General features: G+C 45.8%; 2 protein-coding genes across 2 annotated transcripts in view; both read left to right on the plus strand.

Annotated features, from left to right (window-relative positions):
* Positions 1-1,606: 1,606 nt before the first annotated feature.
* On the plus strand, positions 1,607-11,336 carry LOC114563693 (collagen alpha-3(VI) chain-like). The gene is given in 16 exon segments (XM_028590487.1): positions 1,607-1,786; positions 1,789-2,194; positions 2,441-2,955; positions 2,958-3,033; positions 3,265-3,864; positions 4,111-4,121; positions 4,124-4,383; positions 4,628-4,701; positions 4,932-5,531; positions 5,779-6,372; positions 6,604-7,203; positions 7,452-8,045; positions 8,277-8,876; positions 9,122-9,715; positions 9,947-10,546; positions 10,792-11,336. Coding segments are annotated over 16 exon segments (6,786 nt in total). The 5' UTR covers positions 1,607-1,669.
* Positions 11,337-12,984: 1,648 nt separating this feature from the next.
* col6a3 (collagen, type VI, alpha 3) overlaps positions 12,985-18,960 on the plus strand; it is a 37,117-nt gene continuing 31,141 nt past the window's right edge. The window contains 10 exon segments of the mRNA XM_028590488.1: positions 12,985-13,055; positions 13,287-13,886; positions 14,134-14,727; positions 14,960-15,586; positions 15,812-15,865; positions 15,954-16,406; positions 16,844-17,239; positions 17,486-18,079; positions 18,311-18,588; positions 18,722-18,911. Of these exon segments, the coding sequence (XP_028446289.1) occupies positions 13,007-13,055; positions 13,287-13,886; positions 14,134-14,727; positions 14,960-15,586; positions 15,812-15,865; positions 15,954-16,406; positions 16,844-17,239; positions 17,486-18,079; positions 18,311-18,588; positions 18,722-18,911 (3,835 nt within the window). The 5' untranslated portion in view covers positions 12,985-13,006.

Raw genomic sequence — 18,960 nt, forward strand, 5'->3', positions numbered from 1 at the left:
TGCGAGACTTTGTCCAAAGACAAGTCGAGAAACTCAGTGTGGATGACACCAAAGACCCGGCGTCTCAGTGGTTCAGTACAGCAGAGATCCAGCTGTCCAGTTCTATCTGAACACGTACAAAACAAAAGGCGAGATCCTCGACACTGTCAGAGCTTTAAGGCACAAAGGCGGAAGACCCCTCAACACTGGAGCAGCTCTCCAGTACTTGAGGGATAATGTCTTCACAGCCTCTGCTGGAAGCAGGCGCCTGGAAGGAGTTCCACAGGTCCTGATATTGCTAAGTGGTGGAAAGTCTTCTGACAGTGTTGATGCACCAGCCTCTGCTCTCAAACAGCTGGGTGTCTTGGCCTTTGCAATTGGAACCAGGAGCTCTGATAGCAAAGAACTGCAGACGATATCCCACGATGCCAGTTCTGCTCTATCGGTGTCTGAATTCACTGAACTTCCCAGTATCCAACAGCAACTTCAGTCCTCAGTGGACTCTGTGGTCATTGACGTCACCCCAGAATTACCAACTGTACTTGGTATGTTAACGTGCGACCTCTTGCTGCCCTTAAAGGCTGACTTGTTTTACCTCCACCGAGGGAAATAAATTAAGTGCAATGTGTTAAGTGCATTTAAATATAGGTGGTGGTGTGCTTTACTTCTTTTTAAAATTGATGTAGGCAGTGCTAGGGGCTTTAAAAAATATAGTCCACTACTTGATGACTAGTCTACAAAGCGTACTTTTTGCAAATGTCTTTATTTTTTGTCTTCCTGTCTTTTCTCAGTTGACACTGCCAAAAAGATATCGTATTCCTTCTGGATGGTTCTGATAGCACAAGGTATGGCTTCCCTGCCATGCGTGATTTTGTTGAGAGAGTGGTGAGAAACTCAATGTGGGAGAAAACAAAGACCGTGTCTCTGTAGTCCAGTACGGCAGAGATGCAGAAGTCCATTTCTATCTGAACACATACACCACAAGAGAGGATATTGTGGATTCGGTCAGAGGGCTGAGACACAGAGGAGGCAGGCCTCTCAACACTGGTGCCGCACTACAATCGTCAGGGACAATGTCTTTACAAACTCCTCCGGGAGTAGGCGCCTGCAAGGTGTTCCACAGATGTTGATCCTGCTAAATGGTGGAAGGTCTTTTGACAATGTAGATACCCCAGCCTCTGCTCTCAAACAGCAGGGCATCTTTGTGATTGGCATTGGAACAAGGAGCTCTGACAGTGCAGAGCTGCAGAAGATATCATATGACCCTAGTTATGCTCTATCAGTGTCTGAGTTCACTGACCTCCCCAGTGTCCAAGAACAGTTCTCCTCTTTAATGAGCGCAGTGCTGGTGAGGGCCACGCCCTTGACACCAACAGTAACTGGTAAGAAAGTGAACAATTTTTACATTCTTAGATCACGGTAGGATGCAAATTGAACTGCATTAAATAGTATTTCACTAAGTATAGGTCAGCCGGTGCCACTTTGAGAAAACCGTTCCAGCATTAATAAAGAAAATGTTGTAAACGTTGAGCTTAGCTTTCATCATCTGACTTTTGCACAGGAAAGCGTTTGACACATGAAGCTAAATATGTCTGAAATTCTATATTCCTTAGTGGAGAGGCGGCCACCAGGAAGGGATGTTGTCTTCTTGTTGGATGGATCTGATGGTACTAGAACTGGATTCCCAGCTATGCGAGACTTTGTCCAAAGACAAGTCGAGAAACTCAGTGTGGATGACACCAAAGACCGCGTCTCAGTGGTTCAGTACAGCAGAGATCCAGCTGTCCAGTTCTATCTGAACACGTACAAAAAACAAAAGGCGAGATCCTCGACACTGTCAGAGCTTTAAGGCACAAAGGCGGAAGACCCCTCAACACTGGAGCAGCTCTCCAGTACTTGAGGGATAATGTCTTCACAGCCTCTGCTGGAAGCAGGCGCCTGGAAGGAGTTCCACAGGTCCTGATATTGCTAAGTGGTGGAAAGTCTTCTGACAGTGTTGATGCTCCAGCCTCTGCTCTCAAACAGCTGGGTGTCTTGGCCTTTGCAATTGGAACCAGGAGCTCTGATAGCAAAGAACTGCAGACGATATCCCACGATGCCAGTTCTGCTCTATCGGTGTCTGAATTCACTGAACTTCCCAGTATCCAGCAGCAACTTCAGTCCTCAGTGGACTCTGTGGTCATTGACGTCACCCCAGAATTACCAACTGTACTTGGTATGTTAACGTGCACGGCCTCTTGCTGCCCTTAAAGGCTGACTTGTTTTACCTCCACCGAGGGAAATAAATTAAGTGCAATGTGTTAAGTGCATTTAAATATAGGTGGTGGTGTGCTTTCCTTCTTTTTAAAATTGATGTAGGCAGTGCTAGGGGCTTTAAAAAATATAGTCCACTACTTGATGACTAGTCTACAAGCGTACTTTTTGCAAATGTCTTTATTTTTGTCTTCCTGTCTTTTCTCAGTTGACACTGCCAAAAAAGATATCGTATTCCTTCTGGATGGTTCTGATAGCACAAGGTATGGCTTCCCTGCCATGCGTGATTTTGTTGAGAGAGTGGTGGAGAAACTCAATGTGGGAGAAAACAAAGACCGTGTCTCTGTAGTCCAGTACGGCAGAGATGCAGAAGTCCATTTCTATCTGAACACATACACCACAAGAGAGGATATTGTGGATTCGGTCAGAGGGCTGAGACACAGAGGAGGCAGGCCTCTCAACACTGGTGCCGCACTACAATACGTCAGGGACAATGTCTTTACAAACTCCTCCGGGAGTAGGCGCCTGCAAGGTGTTCCACAGATGTTGATCCTGCTAAATGGTGGAAGGTCTTTTGACAATGTAGATACCCCAGCCTCTGCTCTCAAACAGCAGGGCATCTTTGTGATTGGCATTGGAACAAGGAGCTCTGACAGTGCAGAGCTGCAGAAGATATCATATGACCCTAGTTATGCTCTATCAGTGTCTGAGTTCACTGACCTCCCAGTGTCCAAGAACAGTTCTCCTCTTTAATGAGCGCAGTGCTGGTGAGGGCCACGCCCTTGACACCAACAGTAACTGGTAAGAAAGTGAACAATTTTTACATTCTTAGATCACGGTAGGATGCAAATTGAACTGCATTAAATAGTATTTCACTAAGTATAGGTCAGCCGGTGCCACTTTGAGAAAACCGTTCCAGCATTAATAAAGAAAATGTTGTAAACGTTGAGCTTAGCTTTCATCATCTGACTTTTGCACAGGAAAGCGTTTGACACATGAAGCTAAATATGTCTGAAATTCTATATTCCTTAGTGGAGAGACGGCCACCAGGAAGGGATGTTGTCTTCTTGTTGGATGGATCTGATGGTACTAGAACTGGATTCCCAGCTATGCGAGACTTTGTCCAAAGACAAGTCGAGAAACTCAGTGTGGATGACACCAAAGACCGCGTCTCAGTGGTTCAGTACAGCAGAGATCCAGCTGTCCAGTTCTATCTGAACACGTACAAAACAAAAGGCGAGATCCTCGACACTGTCAGAGCTTTAAGGCACAAAGGCGGAAGACCCCTCAACACTGGAGCAGCTCTCCAGTACTTGAGGGATAATGTCTTCACAGCCTCTGCTGGAAGCAGGCGCCTGGAAGGAGTTCCACAGGTCCTGATATTGCTAAGTGGTGGAAAGTCTTCTGACAGTGTTGATGCTCCAGCCTCTGCTCTCAAACAGCTGGGTGTCTTGGCCTTTGCAATTGGAACCAGGAGCTCTGATAGCAAAGAACTGCAGACGATATCCCACGATGCCAGTTCTGCTCTATCGGTGTCTGAATTCACTGAACTTCCCAGTATCCAACAGCAACTTCAGTCCTCAGTGGACTCTGTGGTCATTGACGTCACCCCAGAATTACCAACTGTACTTGGTATGTTAACGTGCGGCCTCTTGCTGCCCTTAAAGGCTGACTTGTTTTACCTCCACCGAGGGAAATAAATTAAGTGCAATGTGTTAAGTGCATTTAAATATAGGTGGTGGTGTGCTTTCCTTCTTTTTAAAATTGATGTAGGCAGTGCTAGGGGCTTTAAAAAATATAGTCCACTACTTGATGACTAGTCTACAAAGCGTACTTTTTGCAAATGTCTTTATTTTTTGTCTTCCTGTCTTTTCTCAGTTGACACTGCCAAAAAGATATCGTATTCCTTCTGGATGGTTCTGATAGCACAAGGTATGGCTTCCCTGCCATGCGTGATTTTGTTGAGAGAGTGGTGGAGAAACTCAATGTGGGAGAAAACAAAGACCGTGTCTCTGTAGTCCAGTACGGCAGAGATGCAGAAGTCCATTTCTATCTGAACACATACACCACAAGAGAGGATATTGTGGATTCGGTCAGAGGGCTGAGACACAGAGGAGGCAGGCCTCTCAACACTGGTGCCGCACTACAATCGTCAGGGACAATGTCTTTACAAACTCCTCCGGGAGTAGGCGCCTGCAAGGTGTTCCACAGATGTTGATCCTGCTAAATGGTGGAAGGTCTTTTGACAATGTAGATACCCCAGCCTCTGCTCTCAAACAGCAGGGCATCTTTGTGATTGGCATTGGAACAAGGAGCTCTGACAGTGCAGAGCTGCAGAAGATATCATATGACCCTAGTTATGCTCTATCAGTGTCTGAGTTCACTGACCTCCCAGTGTCCAAGAACAGTTCTCCTCTTTAATGAGCGCAGTGCTGGTGAGGGCCACGCCCTTGACACCAACAGTAACTGGTAAGAAAGTGAACAATTTTTACATTCTTAGATCACGGTAGGATGCAAATTGAACTGCATTAAATAGTATTTCACTAAGTATAGGTCAGCCGTGCCACTTTGAGAAAACCGTTCCAGCATTAATAAAGAAAATGTTGTAAACGTTGAGCTTAGCTTTCATCATCTGACTTTTGCACAGGAAAGCGTTTGACACATGAAGCTAAATATGTCTGAAATTCTATATTCCTTAGTGGAGAGACGGCCACCAGGAAGGGATGTTGTCTTCTTGTTGGATGGATCTGATGGTACTAGAACTGGATTCCCAGCTATGCGAGACTTTGTCCAAAGACAAGTCGAGAAACTCAGCGTGGATGACACCAAAGACCGCGTCTCAGTGGTTCAGTACAGCAGAGATCCAGCTGTCCAGTTCTATCTGAACACGTACAAAACAAAAGGCGAGATCCTCGACACTGTCAGAGCTTTAAGGCACAAAGGCGGAAGACCCCTCAACACTGGAGCAGCTCTCCAGTACTTGAGGGATAATGTCTTCACAGCCTCTGCTGGAAGCAGGCGCCTGGAAGGAGTTCCACAGGTCCTGATATTGCTAAGTGGTGGAAAGTCTTCTGACAGTGTTGATGCACCAGCCTCTGCTCTCAAACAGCTGGGTGTCTTGGCCTTTGCAATTGGAACCAGGAGCTCTGATAGCAAAGAACTGCAGACGATATCCCACGATGCCAGTTCTGCTCTATCGGTGTCTGAATTCACTGAACTTCCCAGTATCCAACAGCAACTTCAGTCCTCAGTGGACTCTGTGGTCATTGACGTCACCCCAGAATTACCAACTGTACTTGGTATGTTAACGTGCACGGCCTCTTGCTGCCCTTAAAGGCTGACTTGTTTTACCTCCACCGAGGGAAATAAATTAAGTGCAATGTGTTAAGTGCATTTAAATATAGGTGGTGGTGTGCTTTCCTTCTTTTTAAAATTGATGTAGGCAGTGCTAGGGGCTTTAAAAAATATAGTCCACTACTTGATGACTAGTCTACAAGCGTACTTTTTGCAAATGTCTTTATTTTTTGTCTTCCTGTCTTTTCTCAGTTGACACTGCCAAAAAAGATATCGTATTCCTTCTGGATGGTTCTGATAGCACAAGGTATGGCTTCCCTGCCATGCGTGATTTTGTTGAGAGAGTGGTGGAGAAACTCAATGTGGGAGAAAACAAAGACCGTGTCTCTGTAGTCCAGTACGGCAGAGATGCAGAAGTCCATTTCTATCTGAACACATACACCACAAGAGAGGATATTGTGGATTCGGTCAGAGGGCTGAGACACAGAGGAGGCAGGCCTCTCAACACTGGTGCCGCACTACAATACGTCAGGGACAATGTCTTTACAAACTCCTCCGGGAGTAGGCGCCTGCAAGGTGTTCCACAGATGTTGATCCTGCTAAATGGTGGAAGGTCTTTTGACAATGTAGATACCCCAGCCTCTGCTCTCAAACAGCAGGGCATCTTTGTGATTGGCATTGGAACAAGGAGCTCTGACAGTGCAGAGCTGCAGAAGATATCATATGACCCTAGTTATGCTCTATCAGTGTCTGAGTTCACTGACCTCCCCAGTGTCCAAGAACAGTTCTCCTCTTTAATGAGCGCAGTGCTGGTGAGGGCCACGCCCTTGACACCAACAGTAACTGGTAAGAAAGTGAACAATTTTTACATTCTTAGATCACGGTAGGATGCAAATTGAACTGCATTAAATAGTATTTCACTAAGTATAGGTCAGCCGGTGCCACTTTGAGAAAACCGTTCCAGCATTAATAAAGAAAATGTTGTAAATGTTGAGCTTAGCTTTCATCATCTGACTTTTGCACAGGAAAGCGTTTGACACATGAAGCTAAATATGTCTGAAATTCTATATTCCTTAGTGGAGAGACGGCCACCAGGAAGGGATGTTGTCTTCTTGTTGGATGGATCTGATGGTACTAGAACTGGATTCCCAGCTATGCGAGACTTTGTCCAAAGACAAGTCGAGAAACTCAGTGTGGATGACACCAAAGACCGCGTCTCAGTGGTTCAGTACAGCAGAGATCCAGCTGTCCAGTTCTATCTGAACACGTACAAAACAAAAGGCGAGATCCTCGACACTGTCAGAGCTTTAAGGCACAAAGGCGGAAGACCCCTCAACACTGGAGCAGCTCTCCAGTACTTGAGGGATAATGTCTTCACAGCCTCTGCTGGAAGCAGGCGCCTGGAAGGAGTTCCACAGGTCCTGATATTGCTAAGTGGTGGAAAGTCTTCTGACAGTGTTGATGCACCAGCCTCTGCTCTCAAACAGCTGGGTGTCTTGGCCTTTGCAATTGGAACCAGGAGCTCTGATAGCAAAGAACTGCAGACGATATCCCACGATGCCAGTTCTGCTCTATCGGTGTCTGAATTCACTGAACTTCCCAGTATCCAACAGCAACTTCAGTCCTCAGTGGACTCTGTGGTCATTGACGTCACCCCAGAATTACCAACTGTACTTGGTATGTTAACGTGCACGGCCTCTTGCTGCCCTTAAAGGCTGACTTGTTTTACCTCCACCGAGGGAAATAAATTAAGTGCAATGTGTTAAGTGCATTTAAATATAGGTGGTGGTGTGCTTTCCTTCTTTTTAAAATTGATGTAGGCAGTGCTAGGGGCTTTAAAAATATAGTCCACTACTTGATGACTAGTCTACAAGCGTACTTTTTTTGCAAATGTCTTTATTTTTTGTCTTCCTGTCTTTTCTCAGTTGACACTGCCAAAAAAGATATCGTATTCCTTCTGGATGGTTCTGATAGCACAAGGTATGGCTTCCCTGCCATGCGTGATTTTGTTGAGAGAGTGGTGGAGAAACTCAATGTGGGAGAAAACAAAGACCGTGTCTCTGTAGTCCAGTACGGCAGAGATGCAGAAGTCCATTTCTATCTGAACACATACACCACAAGAGAGGATATTGTGGATTCGGTCAGAGGGCTGAGACACAGAGGAGGCAGGCCTCTCAACACTGGTGCCGCACTACAATACGTCAGGGACAATGTCTTTACAAACTCCTCCGGGAGTAGGCGCCTGCAAGGTGTTCCACAGATGTTGATCCTGCTAAATGGTGGAAGGTCTTTTGACAATGTAGATACCCCAGCCTCTGCTCTCAAACAGCAGGGCATCTTTGTGATTGGCATTGGAACAAGGAGCTCTGACAGTGCAGAGCTGCAGAAGATATCATATGACCCTAGTTATGCTCTATCAGTGTCTGAGTTCACTGACCTCCCCAGTGTCCAAGAACAGTTCTCCTCTTTAATGAGCGCAGTGCTGGTGAGGGCCACGCCCTTGACACCAACAGTAACTGGTAAGAAAGTGAACAATTTTTACATTCTTAGATCACGGTAGGATGCAAATTGAACTGCATTAAATAGTATTTCACTAAGTATAGGTCAGCCGGTGCCACTTTGAGAAAACCGTTCCAGCATTAATAAAGAAAATGTTGTAAACGTTGAGCTTAGCTTTCATCATCTGACTTTTGCACAGGAAAGCGTTTGACACATGAAGCTAAATATGTCTGAAATTCTATATTCCTTAGTGGAGAGACGGCCACCAGGAAGGGATGTTGTCTTCTTGTTGGATGGATCTGATGGTACTAGAACTGGATTCCCAGCTATGCGAGACTTTGTCCAAAGACAAGTCGAGAAACTCAGTGTGGATGACACCAAAGACCGCGTCTCAGTGGTTCAGTACAGCAGAGATCCAGCTGTCCAGTTCTATCTGAACACGTACAAAACAAAAGGCGAGATCCTCGACACTGTCAGAGCTTTAAGGCACAAAGGCGGAAGACCCCTCAACACTGGAGCAGCTCTCCAGTACTTGAGGGATAATGTCTTCACAGCCTCTGCTGGAAGCAGGCGCCTGGAAGGAGTTCCACAGGTCCTGATATTGCTAAGTGGTGGAAAGTCTTCTGACAGTGTTGATGCACCAGCCTCTGCTCTCAAACAGCTGGGTGTCTTGGCCTTTGCAATTGGAACCAGGAGCTCTGATAGCAAAGAACTGCAGACGATATCCCACGATGCCAGTTCTGCTCTATCGGTGTCTGAATTCACTGAACTTCCCAGTATCCAACAGCAACTTCAGTCCTCAGTGGACTCTGTGGTCATTGACGTCACCCCAGAATTACCAACTGTACTTGGTATGTTAACGTGCGGCCTCTTGCTGCCCTTAAAGGCTGACTTGTTTTACCTCCACTGAGGGAAATAAATTAAGTGCAATGTGTTAAGTGCATTTAAATATAGGTGGTGGTGTGCTTTCCTTCTTTTTAAAATTGATGTAGGCAGTGCTAGGGGCTTTAAAAAATATAGTCCACTACTTGATGACTAGTCTACAAGCGTACTTTTTGCAAATGTCTTTATTTTTTGTCTTCCTGTCTTTTCTCAGTTGACACTGCCAAAAAAGATATCGTATTCCTTCTGGATGGTTCTGATAGCACAAGGTATGGCTTCCCTGCCATGCGTGATTTTGTTGAGAGAGTGGTGGAGAAACTCAATGTGGGAGAAAACAAAGACCGTGTCTCTGTAGTCCAGTACGGCAGAGATGCAGAAGTCCATTTCTATCTGAACACATACACCACAAGAGAGGATATTGTGGATTCGGTCAGAGGGCTGAGACACAGAGGAGGCAGGCCTCTCAACACTGGTGCCGCACTACAATACGTCAGGGACAATGTCTTTACAAACTCCTCCGGGAGTAGGCGCCTGCAAGGTGTTCCACAGATGTTGATCCTGCTAAATGGTGGAAGGTCTTTTGACAATGTAGATACCCCAGCCTCTGCTCTCAAACAGCAGGGCATCTTTGTGATTGGCATTGGAACAAGGAGCTCTGACAGTGCAGAGCTGCAGAAGATATCATATGACCCTAGTTATGCTCTATCAGTGTCTGAGTTCACTGACCTCCCCAGTGTCCAAGAACAGTTCTCCTCTTTAATGAGCGCAGTGCTGGTGAGGGCCACGCCCTTGACACCAACAGTAACTGGTAAGAAAGTGAACAATTTTTACATTCTTAGATCACGGTAGGATGCAAATTGAACTGCATTAAATAGTATTTCACTAAGTATAGGTCAGCCGGTGCCACTTTGAGAAAACCGTTCCAGCATTAATAAAGAAAATGTTGTAAACGTTGAGCTTAGCTTTCATCATCTGACTTTTGCACAGGAAAGCGTTTGACACATGAAGCTAAATATGTCTGAAATTCTATATTCCTTAGTGGAGAGACGGCCACCAGGAAGGGATGTTGTCTTCTTGTTGGATGGATCTGATGGTACTAGAACTGGATTCCCAGCTATGCGAGACTTTGTCCAAAGACAAGTCGAGAAACTCAGTGTGGATGACACCAAAGACCGTGTCTCAGTGGTTCAGTACAGCAGAGATCCAGCTGTCCAGTTCTATCTGAACACGTACAAAACAAAAGGCGAGATCCTCGACACTGTCAGAGCTTTAAGGCACAAAGGCGGAAGACCCCTCAACACTGGAGCAGCTCTCCAGTACTTGAGGGATAATGTCTTCACAGCCTCTGCTGGAAGCAGGCGCCTGGAAGGAGTTCCACAGGTCCTGATATTGCTAAGTGGTGGAAAGTCTTCTGACAGTGTTGATGCACCAGCCTCTGCTCTCAAACAGCTGGGTGTCTTGGCCTTTGCAATTGGAACCAGGAGCTCTGATAGCAAAGAACTGCAGACGATATCCCACGATGCCAGTTCTGCTCTATCGGTGTCTGAATTCACTGAACTTCCCAGTATCCAACAGCAACTTCAGTCCTCAGTGGACTCTGTGGTCATTGACGTCACCCCAGAATTACCAACTGTACTTGGTATGTTAACGTGCCGGCCTCTTGCTGCCCTTAAAGGCTGACTTGTTTTACCTCCACTGAGGGAAATAAATTAAGTGCAATGTGTTAAGTGCATTTAAATATAGGTGGTGGTGTGCTTTCCTTCTTTTTAAAATTGATGTAGGCAGTGCTAGGGGCTTTAAAAAATATAGTCCACTACTTGATGACTAGTCTACAAGCGTACTTTTTGCAAATGTCTTTATTTTTGTCTTCCTGTCTTTTCTCAGTTGACACTGCCAAAAAAGATATCGTATTCCTTCTGGATGGTTCTGATAGCACAAGGTATGGCTTCCCTGCCATGCGTGATTTTGTTGAGAGAGTGGTGGAGAAACTCAATGTGGGAGAAAACAAAGACCGTGTCTCTGTAGTCCAGTACGGCAGAGATGCAGAAGTCCATTTCTATCTGAACACATACACCACAAGAGAGGATATTGTGGATTCGGTCAGAGGGCTGAGACACAGAGGAGGCAGGCCTCTCAACACTGGTGCCGCACTACAATACGTCAGGGACAATGTCTTTACAAACTCCTCCGGGAGTAGGCGCCTGCAAGGTGTTCCACAGATGTTGATCCTGCTAAATGGTGGAAGGTCTTTTGACAATGTAGATACCCCAGCCTCTGCTCTCAAACAGCAGGGCATCTTTGTGATTGGCATTGGAACAAGGAGCTCTGACAGTGCAGAGCTGCAGAAGATATCATATGACCCTAGTTATGCTCTATCAGTGTCTGAGTTCACTGACCTCCCAGTGTCCAAGAACAGTTCTCCTCTTTAATGAGCGCAGTGCTGGTGAGGGCCACGCCCTTGACACCAACAGTAACTGGTAAGAAAGTGAACAATTTTTACATTCTTAGATCACGGTAGGATGCAAATTGAACTGCATTAAATAGTATTTCACTAAGTATAGGTCAGCCGGTGCCACTTTGAGAAAACCGTTCCAGCATTAATAAAGAAAATGTTGTAAACGTTGAGCTTAGCTTTCATCATCTGACTTTTGCACAGGAAAGCGTTTGACACATGAAGCTAAATATGTCTGAAATTCTATATTCCTTAGTGGAGAGACGGCCACCAGGAAGGGATGTTGTCTTCTTGTTGGATGGATCTGATGGTACTAGAACTGGATTCCCAGCTATGCGAGACTTTGTCCAAAGACAAGTCGAGAAACTCAGTGTGGATGACACCAAAGACCGCGTCTCAGTGGTTCAGTACAGCAGAGATCCAGCTGTCCAGTTCTATCTGAACACGTACAAAACAAAAGGCGAGATCCTCGACACTGTCAGAGCTTTAAGGCACAAAGGCGGAAGACCCCTCAACACTGGAGCAGCTCTCCAGTACTTGAGGGATAATGTCTTCACAGCCTCTGCTGGAAGCAGGCGCCTGGAAGGAGTTCCACAGGTCCTGATATTGCTAAGTGGTGGAAAGTCTTCTGACAGTGTTGATGCACCAGCCTCTGCTCTCAAACAGCTGGGTGTCTTGGCCTTTGCAATTGGAACCAGGAGCTCTGATAGCAAAGAACTGCAGACGATATCCCACGATGCCAGTTCTGCTCTATCGGTGTCTGAATTCACTGAACTTCCCAGTATCCAACAGCAACTTCAGTCCTCAGTGGACTCTGTGGTCATTGACGTCACCCCAGAATTACCAACTGTACTTGGTATGTTAACGTGCACGGCCTCTTGCTGCCCTTAAAGGCTGACTTGTTTTACCTCCACTGAGGGAAATAAATTAAGTGCAATGTGTTAAGTGCATTTAAATATAGGTGGTGGTGTGCTTTCCTTCTTTTTAAAATTGATGTAGGCAGTGCTAGGGGCTTTAAAAAATATAGTCCACTACTTGATGACTAGTCTACAAGCGTACTTTTTGCAAATGTCTTTATTTTTTGTCTTCCTGTCTTTTCTCAGTTGACACTGCCAAAAAAGATATCGTATTCCTTCTGGATGGTTCTGATAGCACAAGGTATGGCTTCCCTGCCATGCGTGATTTTGTTGAGAGAGTGGTGGAGAAACTCAATGTGGGAGAAAACAAAGACCGTGTCTCTGTAGTCCAGTACGGCAGAGATGCAGAAGTCCATTTCTATCTGAACACATACACCACAAGAGAGGATATTGTGGATTCGGTCAGAGGGCTGAGACACAGAGGAGGCAGGCCTCTCAACACTGGTGCCGCACTACAATACGTCAGGGACAATGTCTTTACAAACTCCTCCGGGAGTAGGCGCCTGCAAGGTGTTCCACAGATGTTGATCCTGCTAAATGGTGGAAGGTCTTTTGACAATGTAGATACCCCAGCCTCTGCTCTCAAACAGCAGGGCATCTTTGTGATTGGCATTGGAACAAGGAGCTCTGACAGTGCAGAGCTGCAGAAGATATCATATGACCCTAGTTATGCTCTATCAGTGTCTGAGTTCACTGACCTCCCAGTGTCCAAGAACAGTTCTCCTCTTTAATGAGCGCAGTGCTGGTGAGGGCCACGCCCTTGACACCAACAGTAACTGGTAAGAAAGTGAACAATTTTTACATTCTTAGATCACGGTAGGATGCAAATTGAACTGCATTAAATAGTATTTCACTAAGTATAGGTCAGCCGGTGCCACTTTGAGAAAACCGTTCCAGCATTAATAAAGAAAATGTTGTAAACGTTGAGCTTAGCTTTCATCATCTGACTTTTGCACAGGAAAGCGTTTGACACATGAAGCTAAATATGTCTGAAATTCTATATTCCTTAGTGGAGAGACGGCCACCAGGAAGGGATGTTGTCTTCTTGTTGGATGGATCTGATGGTACTAGAACTGGATTCCCAGCTATGCGAGACTTTGTCCAAAGACAAGTCGAGAAACTCAGTGTGGATGACACCAAAGACCGTGTCTCAGTGGTTCAGTACAGCAGAGATCCAGCTGTCCAGTTCTATCTGAACACGTACAAAACAAAAGGCGAGATCCTCGACACTGTCAGAGCTTTAAGGCACAAAGGCGGAAGACCCCTCAACACTGGAGCAGCTCTCCAGTACTTGAGGGATAATGTCTTCACAGCCTCTGCTGGAAGCAGGCGCCTGGAAGGAGTTCCACAGGTCCTGATATTGCTAAGTGGTGGAAAGTCTTCTGACAGTGTTGATGCACCAGCCTCTGCTCTCAAACAGCTGGGTGTCTTGGCCTTTGCAATTGGAACCAGGAGCTCTGATAGCAAAGAACTGCAGACGATATCCCACGATGCCAGTTCTGCTCTATCGGTGTCTGAATTCACTGAACTTCCCAGTATCCAACAGCAACTTCAGTCCTCAGTGGACTCTGTGGTCATTGACGTCACCCCAGAATTACCAACTGTACTTGGTATGTTAACGTGCACGGCCTCTTGCTGCCCTTAAAGGCTGACTTGTTTTACCTCCACTGAGGGAAATAAATTAAGTGCAATGTGTTAAGTGCATTTAAATATAGGTGGTGGTGTGCTTTCCTTCTTTTTAAAATTGATGTAGGCAGTGCTAGGGGCTTTAAAAAATATAGTCCACTACTTGATGACTAGTCTACAAGCGTACTTTTTGCAAATGTCTTTATTTTTTGTCTTCCTGTCTTTTCTCAGTTGACACTGCCAAAAAAGATATCGTATTCCTTCTGGATGGTTCTGATAGCACAAGGTATGGCTTCCCTGCCATGCGTGATTTTGTTGAGAGAGTGGTGGAGAAACTCAATGTGGGAGAAAACAAAGACCGTGTCTCTGTAGTCCAGTACGGCAGAGATGCAGAAGTCCATTTCTATCTGAACACATACACCACAAGAGAGGATATTGTGGATTCGGTCAGAGGGCTGAGACACAGAGGAGGCAGGCCTCTCAACACTGGTGCCGCACTACAATACGTCAGGGACAATGTCTTTACAAACTCCTCCGGGAGTAGGCGCCTGCAAGGTGTTCCACAGATGTTGATCCTGCTAAATGGTGGAAGGTCTTTTGACAATGTAGATACCCCAGCCTCTGCTCTCAAACAGCAGGGCATCTTTGTGATTGGCATTGGAACAAGGAGCTCTGACAGTGCAGAGCTGCAGAAGATATCATATGACCCTAGTTATGCTCTATCAGTGTCTGAGTTCACTGACCTCCCCAGTGTCCAAGAACAGTTCTCCTCTTTAATGAGCGCAGTGCTGGTGAGGGCCACGCCCTTGACACCAACAGTAACTGGTAAGAAAGTGAACAATTTTTACATTCTTAGATCACGGTAGGATGCAAATTGAACTGCATTAAATAGTATTTCACTAAGTATAGGTCAGCCGGTGCCACTTTGAGAAAACCGTTCCAGCATTAATAAAGAAAATGTTGTAAACGTTGAGCTTAGCTTTCATCATCTGACTTTTTGCACAGGAAAGCGTTTGACACATGAAGCTAAATATGTCTGAAATTCTATATTCCTTAGTGGAGAGACGGCCACCAGGAAGGGATGTTGTCTTCTTGTTGGATGGATCTGATGGTACTAGAACTGGATTCCCAGCTATGCGAGACTTTGTCCAAAGACAAGTCGAGAAACTCAGTGTGGATGACACCAAAGACCGTGTCTCAGTGGTTCAGTACAGCAGAGATCCAGCTGTCCAGTTCTATCTGAACACGTACAAAACAAAAGGCGAGATCCTCGACACTGTCAGAGCTTTAAGGCACAAAGGCGGAAGACCCCTCAACACTGGAGCAGCTCTCCAGTACTTGAGGGATAATGTCTTCACAGCCTCTGCTGGAAGCAGGCGCCTGGAAGGAGTTCCACAGGTCCTGATATTGCTAAGTGGTGGAAAGTCTTCTGACAGTGTTGATGCACCAGCCTCTGCTCTCAAACAGCTGGGTGTCTTGGCCTTTGCAATTGGAACCAGGAGCTCTGATAGCAAAGAACTGCAGACGATATCCCACGATGCCAGTTCTGCTCTATCGGTGTCTGAATTCACTGAACTTCCCAGTATCCAACAGCAACTTCAGTCCTCAGTGGACTCTGTGGTCATTGACGTCACCCCAGAATTACCAACTGTACTTGGTATGTTAACGTGCACGGCCTCTTGCTGCCCTTAAAGGCTGACTTGTTTTACCTCCACTGAGGGAAATAAATTAAGTGCAATGTGTTAAGTGCATTTAAATATAGGTGGTGGTGTGCTTTCCTTCTTTTTAAAATTGATGTAGGCAGTGCTAGGGGCTTTAAAAAATATAGTCCACTACTTGATGACTAGTCTACAAGCGTACTTTTTTGCAAATGTCTTTATTTTTTTTTTGTCTTCCTGTCTTTTCTCAGTTGACACTGCCAAAAAGATATCGTATTCCTTCTGGATGGTTCTGATAGCACAAGGTATGGCTTCCCTGCCATGCGTGATTTTGTTGAGAGAGAGTGGTGGAGAAACTCAATGTGGGAGAAAACAAAGACCGTGTCTCTGTAGTCCAGTACGGCAGAGATGCAGAAGTCCATTTCTATCTGAACACATACACCACAAGAGAGGATATTGTGGATTCGGTCAGAGGGCTGAGACACAGAGGAGGCAGGCCTCTCAACACTGGTGCCGCACTACAATACGTCAGGGACAATGTCTTTACAAACTCCTCCGGGAGTAGGCGCCTGCAAGGTGTTCCACAGATGTTGATCCTGCTAAATGGTGGAAGGTCTTTTGACAATGTAGATACCCCAGCCTCTGCTCTCAAACAGCAGGGCATCTTTGTGATTGGCATTGGAACAAGGAGCTCTGACAGTGCAGAGCTGCAGAAGATATCATATGACCCTAGTTATGCTCTATCAGTGTCTGAGTTCACTGACCTCCCCAGTGTCCAAGAACAGTTCTCCTCTTTAATGAGCGCAGTGCTGGTGAGGGCCACGCCCTTGACACCAACAGTAACTGGTAAGAAAGTGAACAATTTTTACATTCTTAGATCACGGTAGGATGCAAATTGAACTGCATTAAATAGTATTTCACTAAGTATAGGTCAGCCGGTGCCACTTTGAGAAAACCGTTCCAGCATTAATAAAGAAAATGTTGTAAACGTTGAGCTTAGCTTTCATCATCTGACTTTTGCACAGGAAAGCGTTTGACACATGAAGCTAAATATGTCTGAAATTCTATATTCCTTAGTGGAGAGACGGCCACCAGGAAGGGATGTTGTCTTCTTGTTGGATGGATCTGATGGTACTAGAACTGGATTCCCAGCTATGCGAGACTTTGTCCAAAGACAAGTCGAGAAACTCAGTGTGGATGACACCAAAGACCGCGTCTCAGTGGTTCAGTACAGCAGAGATCCAGCTGTCCAGTTCTATCTGAACACGTATAAAACAAAAAAGGCGAGATCCTCGACACTGTCAGAGCTTTAAGGCACAAAGGCGGAAGACCCCTCAACACTGGAGCAGCTCTCCAGTACTTGAGGGATAATGTCTTCACAGCCTCTGCTGGAAGCAGGCGCCTGGAAGGAGTTCCACAGGTCCTGATATTGCTAAGTGGTGGAAAGTCTTCTGACAGTGTTGATGCACCAGCCTCTGCTCTCAAACAGCTGGGTGTCTTGGCCTTTGCAATTGGAACCAGGAGCTCTGATAGCAAAGAACTGCAGACGATATCCCACGATGCCAGTTCTGCTCTATCGGTGTCTGAATTCACTGAACTTCCCAGTATCCAACAGCAACTTCAGTCCTCAGTGGACTCTGTGGTCATTGACGTCACCCCAGAATTACCAACTGTACTTGGTATGTTAACGTGCACGGCCTCTTGCTGCCCTTAAAGGCTGACTTGTTTTACCTCCACTGAGGGAAATAAATTAAGTGCAATGTGTTAAGTGCATTTAAATATAGGTGGTGGTGTGCTTTCCTTCTTTTTAAAATTGATGTAGGCAGTGCTAGGGGCTTTAAAAAATAGTCCACTACTTGATGACTAGTCTACAAGCGTACTTTTTTGCAAATGTCTTTATTTTTTGTCTTCCTGTCTTTTCTCAGTTGACACTGCCAAAAAAGATATCGTATTCCTTCTGGATGGTTCTGATAGCACAAGGTATGGCTTCCCTGCCATGCGTGATTTTGTTGAGAGAGTGGTGGAGAAACTCAATGTGGGAGAAAACAAAGACCGTGTCTCTGTAGTCCAGTACGGCAGAGATGCAGAAGTCCATTTCTATCTGAACACATACACCACAAGAGAGGATATTGTGGATTCGGTCAGAGGGCTGAGACACAGAGGAGGCAGGCCTCTCAACACTGGTGCCGCACTACAATACGTCAGGGACAATGTCTTTACAAACTCCTCCGGGAGTAGGCGCCTGCAAGGTGTTCCACAGATGTTGATCCTGCTAAATGGTGGAAGGTCTTTTGACAATGTAGATACCCCAGCCTCTGCTCTCAAACAGCAGGGCATCTTTGTGATTGGCATTGGAACAAGGAGCTCTGACAGTGCAGAGCTGCAGAAGATATCATATGACCCTAGTTATGCTCTATCAGTGTCTGAGTTCACTGACCTCCCCAGTGTCCAAGAACAGTTCTCCTCTTTAATGAGCGCAGTGCTGGTGAGGGCCACGCCCTTGACACCAACAGTAACTGGTAAGAAAGTGAACAATTTTTACATTCTTAGATCACGGTAGGATGCAAATTGAACTGCATTAAATAGTATTTCACTAAGTATAGGTCAGCCGGTGCCACTTTGAGAAAACAGTTCCAGCATTAATAAAGAAAATGTTGTAAACGTTGAGCTTAGCTTTCATCATCTGACTTTTGCACAGGAAAGCGTTTGACACATGAAGCTAAATATGTCTGAAATTCTATATTCCTTAGTGGAGAGACGGCCACCAGGAAGGGATGTTGTCTTCTTGTTGGATGGATCTGATGGTACTAGAACTGGATTCCCAGCTATGCGAGACTTTGTCCAAAGACAAGTCGAGAAACTCAGTGTGGATGACACCAAAGACCGTGTCTCAGTGGTTCAGTACAGCAGAGATCCAGCTGTCCAGTTCTATCTGAACACGCATAAAACAAAAAGGCGAGATCCTCGACACTGTCAGAGCTTTAAGGCACAAAGGCGGAAGACCCCTCAACACTGGAGCAGCTCTCCAGTACTTGAGGGATAATGTCTTCACAGCCTCTGCTGGAAGCAGGCGCCTGGAAGGAGTTCCACAGGTCCTGATATTGCTAAGTGGTGGAAAGTCTTCTGACAGTGTTGATGCACCAGCCTCTGCTCTCAAACAGCTGGGTGTCTTGGCCTTTGCAATTGGAACCAGGAGCTCTGATAGCAAAGAACTGCAGACGATATCCCACGATGCCAGTTCTGCTCTATCGGTGTCTGAATTCACTGAACTTCCCAGTATCCAACAGCAACTTCAGTCCTCAGTGGACTCTGTGGTCATTGACGTCACCCCAGAATTACCAACTGTACTTGGTATGTTAACGTGCACGGCCTCTTGCTGCCCTTAAAGGCTGACTTGTTT

This window comes from Perca flavescens, chromosome 11 (assembly GCF_004354835.1).
Source record: "Perca flavescens isolate YP-PL-M2 chromosome 11, PFLA_1.0, whole genome shotgun sequence".
Lineage (NCBI taxonomy): Eukaryota > Metazoa > Chordata > Actinopteri > Perciformes > Percidae > Perca > Perca flavescens.